Genomic DNA, 15,211 nt, shown 5'->3' with positions numbered 1-15,211 from the left:
AAAGCTACTGATGTTGCTGCTGATTGCGTTGCTACTGCTCGAAGCGTTGCGAACCGACTGAGGCAACATTGCCGCCGAACGGGCACTTAAAAGCAGAGCCACCCATCGGGCCGCCATCGCGATAGGGGCAGGCAACATCAGCAGCAGTCCTATCTTCATCATCATCATCGTCCTCACCATCATCACCGCCACCGATTCGTAAGCACCGTCGCCATCGTCATCGTTTTCGCGGACTTCGTCGTTTCACGCTCGGTGTTTTGTACTTCTTTTTTTGCAACTCCTGATGTCCGAGTGGCGCGTGCTCGTCTCGATGCGTGCAGGAGCGCGAACTCACACGCCTGTTGCGCTTGCAGTGATGGCGGGAACAGACCGCACAACCGTCTGATTCGACGGATTTTGATATTTCGACGAAAGCTTTTTGAAGTTTACCCGCTAGTCTAGTGGACATGTAACCCCGTACGGACAGGATTCAGGTGATTGGTCCGTTCTCTTGAAAGGACATGTCGGTCGATGGCTGAACATATGGCCGATGGAAGTGAAGGGTTCGACGAAAAGTGTGCGACAAAAAAGGGTCATCCGGATCTTCAGACGCAGAACGCTAACAGCGAGACCGTTTGGGGTTGTTTCAACTTCAATGGGCTTTAACACCGTGCAGCATAAGCTCCAGCCCGCCGTTGGAATTATTGGTGATAAAAAAAACAATGGCCCCGCAGTGATGCTCCACAGGGGTTGGATGACAAAATGTTAAAGCAAATGTTTCTTTATTTGAACTCTGATTCGTTGGACACACCTTCCAGCCACCGTTCGAATGACGATATGCTGACGCTTTTTTTTCATTTGTTGCAAGCGTTGAACATCCTCCCATGCGTTTACTGACCGCTCGCACGAGCCGCTCTGCAGTTTCAAAATGATGTCCGTTTCAGCTGGCGCCAGGAGGGATTAAATATCCCGGCTCAGCTCAGCTGCGTAAAGTGGATCTTTTCCGCTTTCAAATTGGCTGGTTGACGAATGGAAAACTACCCTAAACGATGGATAAGCTCTTCAGCCCGACCCTCGATACACGGTCCAATATTTCCACTATCTGTCCTGCCAGCGGGAGCGATGAAGTATGGTCCTGTTTGCGCAATTTTCACACTCGAGTGTTTGCCTTTTTTGGGGTGGCTCCGGCGAAGTATACTTTGAAGAACTCGAATGGAGCGAGTTAACATAGAACGGGAATCGATGAGCCGCCTATAGCGGGAAAACAGTTTACGCTCGTTAGAAGTATATATCCAACGATACGTGCACAAGTGCAGGGTCAGTCGGATCCTTTTATCTTTACTCTAAAAATATGCTTTGTTATTCTTATATCACATATATATTTTATCATTTTTGTATTTGATTTGTTATTTTCATTTTCATCTCAATAAATATTCAATTTTATCAGGATAAAACAACAAAATTTAAACCATTTCGTGAAAATTGGCTGATTTTTTTCGATCATCGTTAGTAAATTGGTATACATTACAGTACAGAATAAAGAAAAATAAAAAAATTCACGATTTTGATTTCATGTTTTGTATAAATTATATACTATTTATATTGCAGATATTTTATTGAACAAAAATAAGTAACTAAAGTTTTTTGTTGTAATGGCTCTCAAACCCACTATTATATAGTTTTATTAGTCCATTTATTTTATACATTTTCAACTAACCGCAAACGAAGTGCCCATGTGGAACATAAAACATGTATTTACGACTCTTTGCTACGGACGCGAGTTGTAATTGTCAGAAGAACGGGCTGGCCAAATGTTTCAATCAGGTCTGACGTAACCTGTTCGTTAATCTGCCTCAGCTTGCCGTTGGACTCTCCGCAGACCAAACGGGCTATCCGTTCGTTAGGACAGGTAACAACCGCACTGGTTAGAATGCGTCCACCAACAACTTCATAATATTCAAGCTCTGTTTGCAGTAGGTACGGAATTTCCTGCGGCATGAAATCGAGTAGCCGTGCACGAACACTCTGCACAATCAGCTGTTCTGGAGGTTGATCCGTGTATTCATCCGACATATGTTCCCATGGTTGTTGCTTCGAATTTGAATGAATAAAGTTCATCACCTCGCGCAACCCATCTCCGGTCATTGCAGAAACCATGAATATTTCCGTGAAATGCGGCCAGCCTTCTACGACAGTTTGCGGCGCCTCAAGTTTCGCGCTCTCTCCGGAAGACTTCACGAGTTTTTGTTTAGCTGCTAGTTCCGTATTTTTCCCTTTTCGCTGATTTACTTGAAGGCTGTAATTTTGAATATTTTCGAGTCGGTTGCACGTTAGATTCCTTACAATATCCAACAGGATACGTTTCGATTTCAAGGTATCGATTTTGTTCAGTATCAAAAAGCTTGGTATATGAGCATACTCCTCCAGTATACGTAGCAGAACCGGATTAAGAATATTACGTGTCCATGAGCTAGAAACATCATGCACTACTCCGATCAAACTCGAGTGCTGGATTGCATGACGACACGCTGAAACAAACTGTGAATCGAGCTGGTGCTTTTTAATTTCCCGATTGCCCACTAGTCCCGGGGTGTCAAACAGGATCGCCTGTGAGTTTAATTTACTGTGGATCGCTTTGGCAGCCTTTCGTGTGGTGTGCACCTTCGTCGAAACTGGGCAAACCTAATGTTGAGAATTATAAGAAAAATTATTTCAAATATCGGACAATTTCCCTTTTACTGAGCTTAATTTTCAACATACTCTTTGATCAATTAAACGGTTAATGAGAGTACTTTTTCCAGCATTCGGCATTCCTACGATAGCCACTTTGATAAGTCTTTCAGAATCGACATTCGTTATAGTCGATGCTCCCGTGCCACCTTCGCTACTAACATTTTCAGACAGACGCGCACTAAAGCACCTTTGGCAGGTTTGAGGACCAAAAATCGGTGTCAAAACGGAGCGCCGCAACAGACTTAAGGCCATTCCGGTGTCCAAAATCTAAACAGAACGAACCACCGGCGAGGAAACAAGGACATCAGTTTCGTCTTGCGTTTTGTTATTTTGAGGTTCTGTCACTTGCATCCTGTCAGACTGCAATATCAGCGATGCCAGTGGCATAGAAATAACTACCATTGTCACATAAATTTAATTTTGAATATATTATTACTTATGTAATGGTGTATGTATCTTCATTTAAATATTTTAAATTGTTCAAATTGTATACTAAACTGACTAATGAAATATTTTCTATATTTAGCAACCCCTTATGCAAAACAGAACATTTTTGTAAATAAGGGTGGAAACATTAAGGGTAAACCAGTGCTACCAGACAGAATAAACTCTTATACTGCTAACTCCAATATTTTACATTATGGAGACACCATAGTACATTAAATATAAAAATAAAGTTTTCAAATAATTTTCCCAATTTTTTTGTGGGCATAATTTGATTATCACCCCGTAAAAATACCTTTTAACAATAAAAAACAACAAATCGTTATGGACGTAGTGCACAATTCTGGTAGTTTGGCAACGAAAGCGACCGACCAATCAGAAATAACCACATGTACTGCGCATTCAGTGGGTGGTGGTTTTCCCAGTGGTCCATTCACAAAGTACAATCTTGCATGGTTGTTTCGTCAGAAATTCCGTATTGCGACGCCCTTCGCGGGTTTTAAAAGAAAACCATCAGCATGGTGCTCGGTTTCTGGCATATCCATTCAAAAGCGCAAACTGGATAGAAGTGTGAAGGATTTCAACGCCAAGTGATTTAACGCTCAGAAGTTTACACAACAATCGAAAGTACCCAAAAAAACAGTGTTTGGCAAAAAACGTATCTAGAAGCAGAGATAAACATCTTTTTAAAAATGTTCGCTTAAAAAGTGCATTTTTTGCGGTTCAAAGTTACCCGCTTTCCGCAAATTCATCATATTCATCTTTCGCTTTTGTACACGCTGAGGCAAAGTTTGCCAGCGTGGCACGTTTTGTTTTGATCTTGTGAGACTCGCACGAGAGAAACTTCGAGAACATCATGACCACCCCGATCTTCATAACCGTACCGACCAAGTATATCCCCATTAACGTTGCCCCGGTTGTGACGAAACCGTCGGCGTTGAAAGGTGTGTCCGAGATGAAGCCATTGGCCAAGCGACCCACTTCTGTGGCTCCTTCGTCCATGGTCTCCGATGAGGAATCGTCCTCGATGGACGAGTTCATCGTACGCGGCAAAAAACGCCGTCTGGACCATCTCACGTGGGAAGAAAAGATTCTAAGAAAGTATGTCATCGTTTCACATAAATTTTAAAGTGGTTTGATTACCCAGAATGCTAATCATCAAGTCTTCTATTCTTAGAAAATTAAAAAATCGTGTAGCAGCTCAAACATCACGTGATCGCAAGAAAGCCAAAATGGAAGACATGGAACAGACGATCCAAAATCAATCGGATCAAATTGACGATCTGCAGAACAAATGCAGAGCGTTGGACTCTGAGAAGGCAGTAATCTATGAAAAATATCTAGATCTGGAGCGACGATTCGAAGATCTACAGCAGCGCCTGTTGGCACAAGAACAGAAGAAAGTGAAAGAAGAGCCGCAGGAAGACGAAGTTGGTGGCAGTGTGGGTTGCGTTACTGCCGGGCGCCAAACGGGATCAGCAGCATCCCCTCGATGCCCTCAGCAGCAGGGACTGTACAAGTGCGGTCCGGCGGAAACGCAGACGACACTGCCCCCAGCGAAAGATCCGCGGCTGGCAGCCCTGAAGATCATTGTCCTTTGCCTACTCTACAGGACATGCTCGAAGATTTCGACATGTCCCAGCTCGAGGAGCTTGCCGAAAGCTTGCTCGCAAATGTCGGAGCAGGACTGGAAGATATTGATCGAGAAGGCGGCCCGGTTGTTGCCGAGGGCAACAGCTCCAGCCAGTGCCTGCCTGGATCAGTGGTGGGGTCCACATCAAAATTCTTGGAACCCAGTAGACCGGAGACCCCTACGGGAAGTCGCCTGATTCTGACCACGCACAACTACTCCAAGTCGCCATTCTACGAAATTTCTGATGCGCCACAAGAGAATCCATCGCAAGAATATGGTAACCCAGTTCCTGTGGTCATTGTAGAGAACCAAAAAACAGACCTACCTAGTAGCGATACATTCTACGGCACTTACGACAACGAAACAAACTGCATAACGATCGTACTTGCAGATAGTGACGGGATTGATGAAACTACAGATGCTACTCTAGACATCACTGGCACGAATGAATCGTGCGAAGAGCTTCTACTGCATGATCAAATAGAGAAAATAGAAGAACCGACAGAAACGGAGATCAAACAACCATCTGAGCCATTATCTGCACTAGCTCCCGTTATGATCCGGCCCCCTTCACCTCTACACGATCTGCTATCACCGATTCCGACACAGGCCCTCAAAAGTCCAGGCGGATTCTCCAGTTTCTCTGACGCGGGGTATGAATCACTTGGATCGCCTGTTTCGTCCTCAATAGGCAGTGAAATTACAAAGTCTGTCATTGGCACCCCAAAAGAGCCGCTCGCAATGTCCCTCGACGTTGCTTTCAATTATGATTTTGATGAATTTTGGAATCTAGATCCATTTTTCCCCATTCTAGAATAATACATTCTAGAAACAATTAAAATTTCAACATGGTCTCCTAAGCGATTGATTCGATCATGGCGGTTATTCACTGTACAAAATACATTTAAAGTTGTCCGTACGTTATGCCTGTTCATACACGCGTCACCACTGGTTATTCGATAAAATTGTAAATGTTACATTATAGCATCTGAAGAAGAGTCGTAGGTTGTATCGTTATTAGCTTAAGGATCTCTCTTTAAAATATATGCTAGGTTCTGTACATTTAACATCCTACTTGTAAGCTACACACAAAATGGGAATTCAAATTGTGAGCAAAATTTGTAAATCTGCAATAAGTAGGATAGAATCAGCCCAAGAATAAAATATCTAGGGAGGGTATATTTATTACCGATTTATGAATTGCATCGCTAAATTGTAGAGTTATGCGAAAGAGTTCGCCGTTGCAGAAAGTAATAAAAACGTAGGTTTTCACACAACCAAAATACTCTTTTTGTTTTATATTCAAGTTAATGAAAGAAGAATTAAGCATACCTAGTGGTTATTCAATCGATACTGTTAATGTCAGGAATAAGTTATTAAAAATATGGTCTAGTAAAATTCAAAGCACTATGAAGCTGAAGTTCACTTCATGAGTATTGCAAAAATAATACAACCGGCAATGTATGTTGCAATGACTAGGAAGACAAATGTAAATCTTCCATCACTCATATCTCCAATCGCAATTATATCGTTTCCACCTACCGCCGGCTGAAATCATAAAAATTTATACTTCCTTCTAGCTGTGTTGCAGCCCGTAGGTTGGGAAAAAACGTGTTCATGCGAAAACGGTCACGGTGCAATGTGCAAAGTGCTGCATATCTTCTTCGTCAGCCTTGAACCTAGCCCCGTTTTTCCTGCTGGCCTCGAGGCGCAAGAAAACAAGAATCCCACTACACTCCTCTTTCCCGTGATAACCTGTTTCCGTCTGCTAGAAGCCACCGGTGATACATTGCAAGATTCGCTGGCTAAATTGCCATATTTAATGGATGGCGAGATGGGAAAAGAGCGCCATTCAGTGTCCACGCCAAACGAAATGAATCGGTCCCATCGGTTGCTTGTGCTGATAGTGTTGGGTGTCGTTGCAGCGTGCCAGGGCGAAGATACGCTAGCAAACAAAGAAAGTGAAACTGTAGTTCCGGTCACGAATTCAAACGACGAATTGTCTACCGTAGCACCCGAACAGAATGTGGATTTTGATCGGAATTGCATTTGCACCAGTGGAAATTGCGACCATACATCCGGTATTAACTTCAGCAAACAGGAAGATAATAAACAGTCCAATTGCCGACAGTGCTGCTCAAACGAACAGTTAACAACAGTGTTTGCGACAAACCGACCAAACATGGAGGAATTGAAATCTACCCTACAACAAGAAGACAATCTCTCAACATTGCCAGTTACTACAACTGTACCACCAATGTCTCCACGAACACACGGTCGTATGGTTCGTTTTGGCGGGAGAATGCGATCGTCCCGGCCAACTAAAGCCGAACCGCCGCGAAAATACACTACAAATTCACGAACGTTGCTTAATCGTCGCGGTCTTTTTAATCCAGAACTGCGTAACCGTTACCTAGGACGATTCCGAAGCACGACGTCAGGACCGGAGAGTTAGAAGACATTCAAACCACCAGACTTAATATCAGCCGCCGAGAAGAGAAACGCAAATCAACATACATTTGAAAATCTATTTGCTTTACGTTTTGTTCCACTCCATAAAGAGCAAATCTGAAACGTACAAGGTGTTCCTTTCAGCTTGTGAAGAGTTGAACATCAACAAAATAGAAAAAGCACTTAAAATAAAGCATTCATGTTTCATTATTATTTGCGCGCTTTTCTCAACGATCGACGGCCACTGGCACGAGTAAGGGAGCGTTCCGCTTTGCCTTCTCGAATCTTGCTACGCAGTTGAACAAGAATTCAACGAGTGTGAGGTGGTGGTTGTATGCCGTTTTCCATTGGGGAGCTTTATACTTTCTTCACAATTTGCACCACATCCTCATCGTTAAGCACGTGTTCGATGCCAACCTTTTGAGGCTGATGTTTAACTGAGGATCCCCATACAAGAGCGCTGTAAAAAATAGTTCCATTAATAATCACACCAATAAATAAAACGAAGAAATGCTTACTATTTAAATTCCTTTGCGATGGTTCGATGAAGCTTATTACAAAAACTTTCCACAGAGGTATGCTCATGATGCAGCACGATTGGAGAACTGTAGTCCGGAAGCTGTCCCTTCGGTTTGGTGTAGCTGAAATTAGGATATATTGATTTATCATCTGTTTAACTACCGAAAATTGAAGGTTGACCGGATGGAAATGCTTACATTCGCACTAGTTTAAGATAGCTCCACATCATATCAAGTAAATCGTCAAAGTTCCAATGGTGATGAGCTGATATCGGTACGCAATGGGGGATTTTGTAAATCACATCAAGCTCTTCAATAGAGATTTGATCGATTTTGTTTAACAGATAAATGCACGGTATGTAAATCCGATTTCCTTCGATAACATCGATAAGATCATCAGCAGTGGCATCATATTTAAGCGTAATATCCGCGTTGTGGATCTTATATTCGCCCAGAATGCTTTTCACAGTATCTAGGTCAAGTTCTGATTGAGCAACGGTAGCGTTTAAATTAACCCCGCCTTTGTCCTTCTTGCGAAAGGAAATATTCGGAGGTTGCTTGTTCAAACGCAACCCGAACCCTTCTAACTCATGCTCGAGAAGTTTCTTATGCGTCAATGGCTTCAGCACATCTAGGACCATAAAAATTAAATTACATGTGCGAGCAACTGCGATCACCTGTCGACCGCGACCTTTGCCATCCTTTGCGCCTTCGATGATACCGGGCAAATCAAGCAATTGTATTTTAGCGCCCTTGTACTTGATGCATCCCGGTACTGTGGTCAACGTTGTGAACTCGTAAGCGGCTACCTCGGAGTACACGCCGGCCAAATTCGACAACAGAGTCGACTTACCGACCGAGGGAAATCCTACGAAACCAACTCGTGCGTCACCAGTTTTCGAAACCTCGAATCCCTGCTCCGAGGCTCCGCCACCTCCCTTCGGTGTGATGAGCTCCCTCCGTAGCTTGGCTAACCGAGCCTTCAGTAGTCCTAGATGGCCTGCTGTAGCCTTATTTCGTTGCGTTCGAGCCATCTACAATTAAAAAAAATAATAATACACAACAAATCGTCATAACCTCATCCTTATTCTCTAAACATTCATTCATTTAGCTATTCAATAACGCCTCTCCACTCACTTCAGACTCAATTTGAGCGATTTTCTCTAATATCGTGCTCATTTTGTCTCACGATCGCTTAATTTACTTCAACTGTAGATAAAAAGAGGTAAATCATAGGAAAACAGCTCTCAACACCAGAATCCTGTTCTAAATATCCGGCGAAATTTTGTTCCGTGCGGTCGTCGTGTAACATTGAAATGTGCGCCCGTTTAAAAGCTCAAGTTGAACGTTTAAGAACAGAGGTTTGACATTGCTGAGCTTTTTAAACGCACGAAATTCAAAGGCAATCATCAGTGAATTGGTATTACAATTCAAAAGCTACAGTATAAACATGAAAGATGTATAAAAGTTTAGTACACATATTGTCAATTACTTACCACGTTTTAGAACACGGTGTGCTTCGTTCAAATCTTCGCATCAGCTGTTCGTTATTCTAACAATACTTTCCAGCAAGTTGCCCTCTCATCGAAGCAGCTTTGTGATAAAATTAAGGACAAAACAATGTCTTTCAATAAAAGTGAGTATAAAAGATAAATTTTAAGCAAATTCTTACTACAATTCACACGATTACAGGTTCATCGTTTAACCAACCGTTTTGTCCAAAGACTCCTACTCCACGGATCAATGGCTCCCGTTTTCCTATGTCAGCAGCTTTTTTGGAAACACCATCCATTATGGACTCGTTTCTTAAAACATCAGCAGTACTCGGAAATGTTACATCCACTTCTACAGGCCCACCAGCTAAACAATTCATTATGGAAAATCTTCCAAATGATAGTATGCCATGTAACGGAAACACATCGATACAGCAACTCGGCAAAAGTTCTTGCAAACAGACTTCGATTCATTCAAATGAATTTAATAACTCCATTCTGGACGAGTATTTTTCTTCAAGCTTTTTGGGCAATTCTTCAGTGAATCGTAAAAGTCCATTAGCACCGTCATGTAATAACAGTTACGCCAGCAACAATTTGGATAATCAGCTATCTAAAAGCTTTCATCGAGAACAGAAACCGTTTGACAACGGTTGTAACGCCGTCCGTTTCACTAAAAGTATCTTATCTACAACAAGGCCATCAGGACTTTCAAACTCAACATTATCTGTAGGAGAATCAGCTAATAAGAATGATCCAAAATCGACACTACGAATCGTTTCTGGAACAATTGAACATATTCAGAAGCTGATACGGGAACAATCTACGATACCGCTTCTACTAGAAACCGTGGCAACTGTAGTGAATGTGAAATCTGCTAAGAAACCGTCAGAAAAACTTATTCTACTGCGCCATCGTAATCAGGGACCGGTATTGCAAGGCGTTTTCTATGAAATCGATATTCAATTACCTATTCTGAGCCCAGGTGATGTGGTGCGATGCGTCGGACGGATTCAACCCGTGGGAAACCGGTTCCAGATACTGAAAATCGCCCGCACACCTGAGCGATATGTTGGAGCAATGCTTCGCCTACAAACAGTCAGTGCATTCAGCTCAAAGGTACGACGCTAGCGAAACACGTGGATTCAAACGACGAAGCTGTTAATTTAGTATATTTCCGAATATAACATAATGCGTAATTTTGTTACCGAACAGATTGAATTTTGTCGTGATAGAATTCAAATACAAACAAATGTTTGCAGTAGAAGGATTCATGAAATGTTAGCTGGCAATTAATTCTCTCTAATAAACATTAAAATGCCTCACATATTAAGTTCGTCTTAAATGCTAAAAGTCTAAATAATAATTATTTACAACATGAAGCTAAAAGAGACCCGATGCCGCTCAATTGTACGATACGTTAGTTTTGCTATAGTTCTTAATAGTTAATTGACATTATTCTGTAAATAAGACTGAAATAAATACGATGAACATAATGCGATAGATACAGTATGGAATGCAGCCGTTAAAGCGAAATATTCCACCGTTGCAGCATTTCTTAGACCATGGAGGCACTTTTGGAAGTGTATTTCATCACGCTTTCTATTCGAACGAGTTCAATTATTCACTAGCCAGCAGAAAGATTAGGAATCCTATCACCCCGCTTAGTAGGGCTGTTACGTACGGTAAATGAAATCGACGTTCCCGGGTGCTAGGTCCTCCTCGATATCTGTATATCACAAGAAAGAAAGTTTGATAATACTTCGAATCTTATCACGCTATCAAAAAGGGTTGAACATAGCAGTAGTACTTGCCGTTTTTTGGAAGCGGAAAATGGCGTCGGAGGATTCACTCCCGGAATGTTACTATCAAGGTAGATAATGTACCAGGTAAACGACGAAAGCAACAGTCCGAAAACTAAGGCATACATCAAACGGGCAACCATTTCAGCTTTCGGGACTAGATCCTCCGTCCTCCAGAACAACTCCTGTGGCTTTAGTCGTAAAAAGCGTTCCAACATATTTTGCCACATGTTACCAGCCATTGTAGTGGCACGGGATGCATTCGTTCGTATTGATTCTGTGGGATGTGGTTAGAGACAGTCGAGAGTAATTAGTGCGAATTTAATTCCTACTTGAAATTTAATTTCCTGAAGCGGAAATCGGTCGTACGGGTGATTCAATCGATTCATTCACCAAAGCTAAGCGTCGACGAAAAGCATTTACTACGGTTATTTATAAAACCGAGTTTAGGAGACTACATGCTACTATTGGGGAGTGGAGGTTGATGATTTCATCATGCCCCCTTGAGCATCAACGGAACGCACGCCACGCAATTCATTCGAAGCAAACAAACAAATCTCATGGCCCAACGAAAGAGGTGGCCGAATGACGGCAATGGTCCGTATGTAAATAATGTTTAAACCACACACACACACACTGTCCCTAAAGGCTTTCCCTTCCTCAGGTACGGGTAGGCTCACCTGAATCGAACGACGAAACCAGATACTTAATGGCAACTGCAAGCGTAGTTGCAGCGGCCAGCATAATCAACGTCTGTTTTGTGTCGATGGAGTTCTTCTCCTCGGAAGCGCTTCTAACACTGTCGCCTTTAAGGTCAGATAGTTCCATATCGGACCCATTGAACGAGAGCCTTCGCGGGAGCTGCTGTTCAACACCTTTCGTCCCATTTGTGTACAATCCGGTCCCGGCTTGAGGCCTAGTATCAGCAAGTGAAGGTTTCCCCGCGATACGGATGCCATTTGGGTAGTTATCGTGGAATGACGATGCCATGACTGATGAAGTTTGGCGCTGTAACTGCTTCAATATGCGCTTCGCGAACCACCAAAAAATTGACTAAATGGGTCACTCGGATGCAATCGACGATTGAATTCGTGACACACAACACAATGCTCTACGAACGTGATCACTGTTGCGCTTGCGTGGGTGCAGCGTGTTTATGGTGTGGTGCATTGGCTACGAATGCACGTACACGCTGCCGACCGCTTGACTGTGCACATTTGCCAGGTGCTAAAACGTTTCCTTTTCAAATTTTGTCGATCCAGTGTATCACTACGCCCACACATCAATGCGCTTGATGCGTTTCTTCGACGATAGGGGTTGGAGACGCCGTTAGAAGAAAAACGTCATACGAATTCAACATAGCCTTCGTGACCTTGAGCAACGCATTTTTGACATTCGTAGGGGCCTTCGTTGTAACTGTAAAGGACGTAAAGGGCTACTTGTAAAGCCTTGTTTACATGCTCCAACGAAAGCAACGAAAATTAGCTCCATTGTCATCTTAAAATTGTAAAAAGAACCAATACGGATCAATTTAAGTCCAGCCTAATTTTCTGTGTACTAAAGGGACACAAAATGGGAGAGTTTTTTTTAAAAAGAAACCGTTATTCAACGAATGCAAGCACATGTTGTGCGCATACTCGCCGCGACCATGTGCTCTCGCGTAGGCTATTATCCTTACACAGCTCCGGGCAGGGGAAACATGCTGCACTCGTTCGCAAACAAACCCCTTCCCGAGTTGGCCAATAATAGTGGTGCAACCACCTGTAAGTGCTCTGTCTTCGTTGTCGTTCTCCTATTCAAAGCTCCGAGAGACGACGCAACGACAACATCGACCTTCAGCGGCAGTGGACCGTTCTTATCAGCACGAGCTGGTATCGATTTTTAGTGCAAACGCGAATCGGTTACAGCAGGTGTATCAGTGATACTGTAGGGCTCAGTCTCCCCGTGACCAATTGCAGCTCGATGGAAAAGGAAGAATGTCGACAGCGTACAAGCATCTCTACTCGTGTGTCACGTTTTTGATTTTTATACTTGTGATAAATTTTTATAAAAACCGCATCCATGTTAACCGCGAGCGCGAAGCTTCTGTTCGTGCAGCTACGAAGCTGAAGCGCGCTGGGGCCCTCAACAGACCTCTGCCTCTAGAAGGAACTCTGGACGATTTGTTTGTGGAATATGGCTATCTGAACAAAGGGAGAACGAGTGCATGGCTTTGGGATCGTTCGAAGCAATACCCAGGACGATGCCTGGATGTAGAAGTTTTTTTCGTTCAAACCTTGTCTAGGTCACTAGGGCAGCATAGAGCGTATGGGCCAGAAGGATTGCATTACAGAAGCACCGTCTTAGTAGAAAATACCAAGAAAAAGGATACAGGACAGACCGATGAGAGTGTTCCCAACTCTTCGATTTACGTGTTCCTCTCGGTGCTGCTGATTTTGGTTTTTGCTGCCGGTTTCGATATCGCCAAGCACCTCACCGCTGCTAAGTGTAATTCAAAGGAAGACACCCAGCGACGCCTGTCGTTGCAAAACTATCAAGCACTGATACGGGAAAAGCAGAAACAGTTCCGAATGATGAAACAGCATTACTCACAACCATCGATGAGCATTCAACGCTCAATCGACGAATCTGTCGTACCATATAGCGGATTCGCGCGGAAGGAAGAATCATCATTTGTGGGCATTACAGGAATACAACAGCCGACCAAAGAAGTTCCCGCTCCATTGCTGAGAAGACAATCTGTACCGACGTTAATGCGTACTCAGCCGGCTTCAGTGGGAAGCGCCTTCTCTACAGCGTCTGTTGTCGCGCCATTTGGACGTCGAACATCGGTGGATTCATTCTGGGAAACGGATCTTACGGCCAAAGGTGTGCCACCTCCTGGGAACGGATCTCCGCCTGAAGTACGGAGACGCGTGCGTATGTTGCACCGGCACTAGGATGATAATGCATTTTTAGCCCATGTCATAAACAGATTGATCAATTATCTTAATCTTAAAACATCAGTAATGATCTCGCACCGAGAGTTACAAAAGTGTACGAATAATGTGAACTATTCGATGTGATCTCTTATATAGTAATATTTGTATATGGATGTAACTTATATGGACTTGTGAACGTGAACTATGACTTGAATGTGAAACTATGTGAATGAAAACTTGTACAATCGAAAAAAATTCGAAAAAGAAACATTCTATTTTTATCCCTACTTCATACGACAAATACGTCTATTTACATTTTAACAAACAATTGATTAGAGAAGAAAATTTGGATGTACTTTAAACAAACTTGTTAGAATTTATTCTTCAATCTATGATCCGACAGATGGTAACACGCTGTTGCATTGCATAAGATTTAAACGATCATAAATGCGTAGTGCAATATTCTTATATAGTGGAAAATATTTAATAAACATTCACTCGCTCACTAGGTGTAATAGGACTAATACGGCAGCCCAAACTACCTACATATAAAGATAAATTGATCAATTGTATGTGCAATAAGCAAGGACATTATTCGGATTATTTTCATAATTTTTAATTTCCTCTGATATGTTAGAAAATCATCCTAGTTTTTATTTAAAGAAGACCGATTCTGCCATGCTGCTTTTGTTGTTTGAAGTAAGAAAAAGTCCTATCAGTAATTTACGTTAAGTTTAATTTAGTACGTAAAGCGGTATGATAATTACCACTTATTAATAATTCAATGTAATTCAGATATAATTGCTACCGGATGTTTCTTCGTATCAGCCATTGATGTTGAAAAATTGTCTATTCCAACATGTAGTACATCGTGGGAACTGGTCAGGTGGTAAAATCTATCCTGACCTTTAATATTGAATAATTAGGAACATACAGAATATGGTATCAAAATTGGCTGTTTGTTAAACGGTATGATGTTCTTATGATTATGATTTAATCAAATTTCGATATCAAATGAAATGCACAGTAAGTTAAACATAGTAATTATCATCGTGAAATAAAGTATTTTCCTTATAAATTGCCGCAATTTTCATAGACGACATAGCATCGACAGAATAGAGCACTGATTTCGCTAAAACACTAATAGTTTCCGACCAGAAACACATCGAACTTATGAATGGTAGAATGAAACCAAGAAATAAATAATAGTTCATGAAAAATATTATATTGTTTACAC

At 42.3% G+C, this 15,211-nt stretch overlaps 6 protein-coding genes across 6 annotated transcripts; 3 read left to right on the top strand and 3 right to left on the bottom strand.

Moving 5' to 3' along the window:
- Window positions 1-1,631: 1,631 nt before the first annotated feature.
- On the bottom strand, window positions 1,632-3,021 carry LOC128731664 (GTPase Era, mitochondrial). Its single transcript, XM_053824796.1, has 2 exons — window positions 2,740-3,021; window positions 1,632-2,661 (listed from the first exon to the last, which is right to left on the bottom strand). Exons 1-2 carry the CDS (start codon window positions 2,962-2,964, stop codon window positions 1,735-1,737), a joined length of 1,152 nt encoding a protein of 383 aa, XP_053680771.1. The 5' UTR covers window positions 2,965-3,021; the 3' UTR covers window positions 1,632-1,734.
- A 561-nt stretch (window positions 3,022-3,582) lies between these two features.
- Window positions 3,583-6,061, top strand: LOC128721835 (uncharacterized). Its single transcript, XM_053815631.1, is given in 3 exon segments — window positions 3,583-4,257; window positions 4,334-4,745; window positions 4,748-6,061. Coding segments are annotated over 3 exon segments (1,518 nt in total). The 5' UTR covers window positions 3,583-4,012; the 3' UTR covers window positions 5,609-6,061.
- Window positions 6,062-7,314: 1,253 nt separating this feature from the next.
- On the bottom strand, window positions 7,315-9,002 carry LOC128730994 (GTP-binding protein 128up). The gene is made up of 4 exons (XM_053824088.1): window positions 8,896-9,002; window positions 7,957-8,792; window positions 7,759-7,881; window positions 7,315-7,700 (listed from the first exon to the last, which is right to left on the bottom strand). The coding sequence occupies exons 1-4, from the start codon at window positions 8,935-8,937 to the stop codon at window positions 7,598-7,600; spliced, it is 1,104 nt and encodes a 367-aa protein (XP_053680063.1). The 5' UTR covers window positions 8,938-9,002; the 3' UTR covers window positions 7,315-7,597.
- Window positions 9,003-9,378: 376 nt separating this feature from the next.
- LOC128730198 (spermatogenesis-associated protein 22-like) lies at window positions 9,379-10,382 on the top strand. Its single transcript, XM_053823229.1, has 2 exons — window positions 9,379-9,394; window positions 9,451-10,382. Exons 1-2 carry the CDS (start codon window positions 9,379-9,381, stop codon window positions 10,380-10,382), a joined length of 948 nt encoding a protein of 315 aa, XP_053679204.1.
- Window positions 10,336-12,043, bottom strand: LOC128730196 (uncharacterized). The gene is made up of 3 exons (XM_053823228.1): window positions 11,734-12,043; window positions 11,066-11,330; window positions 10,336-10,980 (listed from the first exon to the last, which is right to left on the bottom strand). The coding sequence occupies exons 1-3, from the start codon at window positions 12,041-12,043 to the stop codon at window positions 10,872-10,874; spliced, it is 684 nt and encodes a 227-aa protein (XP_053679203.1). The 3' UTR covers window positions 10,336-10,871.
- A 658-nt stretch (window positions 12,044-12,701) lies between these two features.
- LOC128730195 (uncharacterized) lies at window positions 12,702-15,181 on the top strand. Its single transcript, XM_053823227.1, has 3 exons — window positions 12,702-12,713; window positions 12,856-12,924; window positions 13,012-15,181. The coding sequence occupies exons 1-3, from the start codon at window positions 12,702-12,704 to the stop codon at window positions 13,990-13,992; spliced, it is 1,062 nt and encodes a 353-aa protein (XP_053679202.1). The 3' UTR covers window positions 13,993-15,181.
- The last annotated feature ends 30 nt before the right edge of the window (window positions 15,182-15,211 follow it).

The sequence above is a fragment of the Anopheles nili genome, chromosome 2 (assembly GCF_943737925.1).
Source record: "Anopheles nili chromosome 2, idAnoNiliSN_F5_01, whole genome shotgun sequence".
Lineage (NCBI taxonomy): Eukaryota > Metazoa > Arthropoda > Insecta > Diptera > Culicidae > Anopheles > Anopheles nili.
This window is presented reverse-complemented; position numbering and strand designations above follow the sequence as displayed.

Bases quoted from the DNA above. Each gene is read 5' to 3' on its own strand.
- LOC128731664 (XM_053824796.1), bottom strand. From the start codon at position 2,964: ATGGCCTTAAGTCTGTTGCGGCGCTCCGTTTTGACACCGATTTTTGGT. The intron at 2,662-2,739 runs GTATGTTGAAAA...TCTCAACATTAG, and splicing joins ACCGTTTAATTGATCAAAGA to GTTTGCCCAGTTTCGACGAA.
- LOC128730994 (XM_053824088.1), bottom strand. From the start codon at position 8,937: ATGAGCACGATATTAGAGAAAATCGCTCAAATTGAGTCTGAA. The intron at 8,793-8,895 runs GTGAGTGGAGAG...TTTTAATTGTAG, and splicing joins TCGCTCAAATTGAGTCTGAA to ATGGCTCGAACGCAACGAAA. The intron at 7,882-7,956 runs GTAAGCATTTCC...TCCTAATTTCAG, and splicing joins TATCTTAAACTAGTGCGAAT to CTACACCAAACCGAAGGGAC.
- LOC128730196 (XM_053823228.1), bottom strand. From the start codon at position 12,043: ATGGCATCGTCATTCCACGATAACTACCCAAATGGCATCCGTATCGCG. The intron at 11,331-11,733 runs GTGAGCCTACCC...CACATCCCACAG, and splicing joins GGTTTCGTCGTTCGATTCAG to AATCAATACGAACGAATGCA. The intron at 10,981-11,065 runs GCAAGTACTACT...TGTGATATACAG, and splicing joins TTTTCCGCTTCCAAAAAACG to ATATCGAGGAGGACCTAGCA.
- LOC128730195 (XM_053823227.1), top strand. The intron at 12,925-13,011 runs GTATCGATTTTT...GACCAATTGCAG, and splicing joins GTTCTTATCAGCACGAGCTG to CTCGATGGAAAAGGAAGAAT.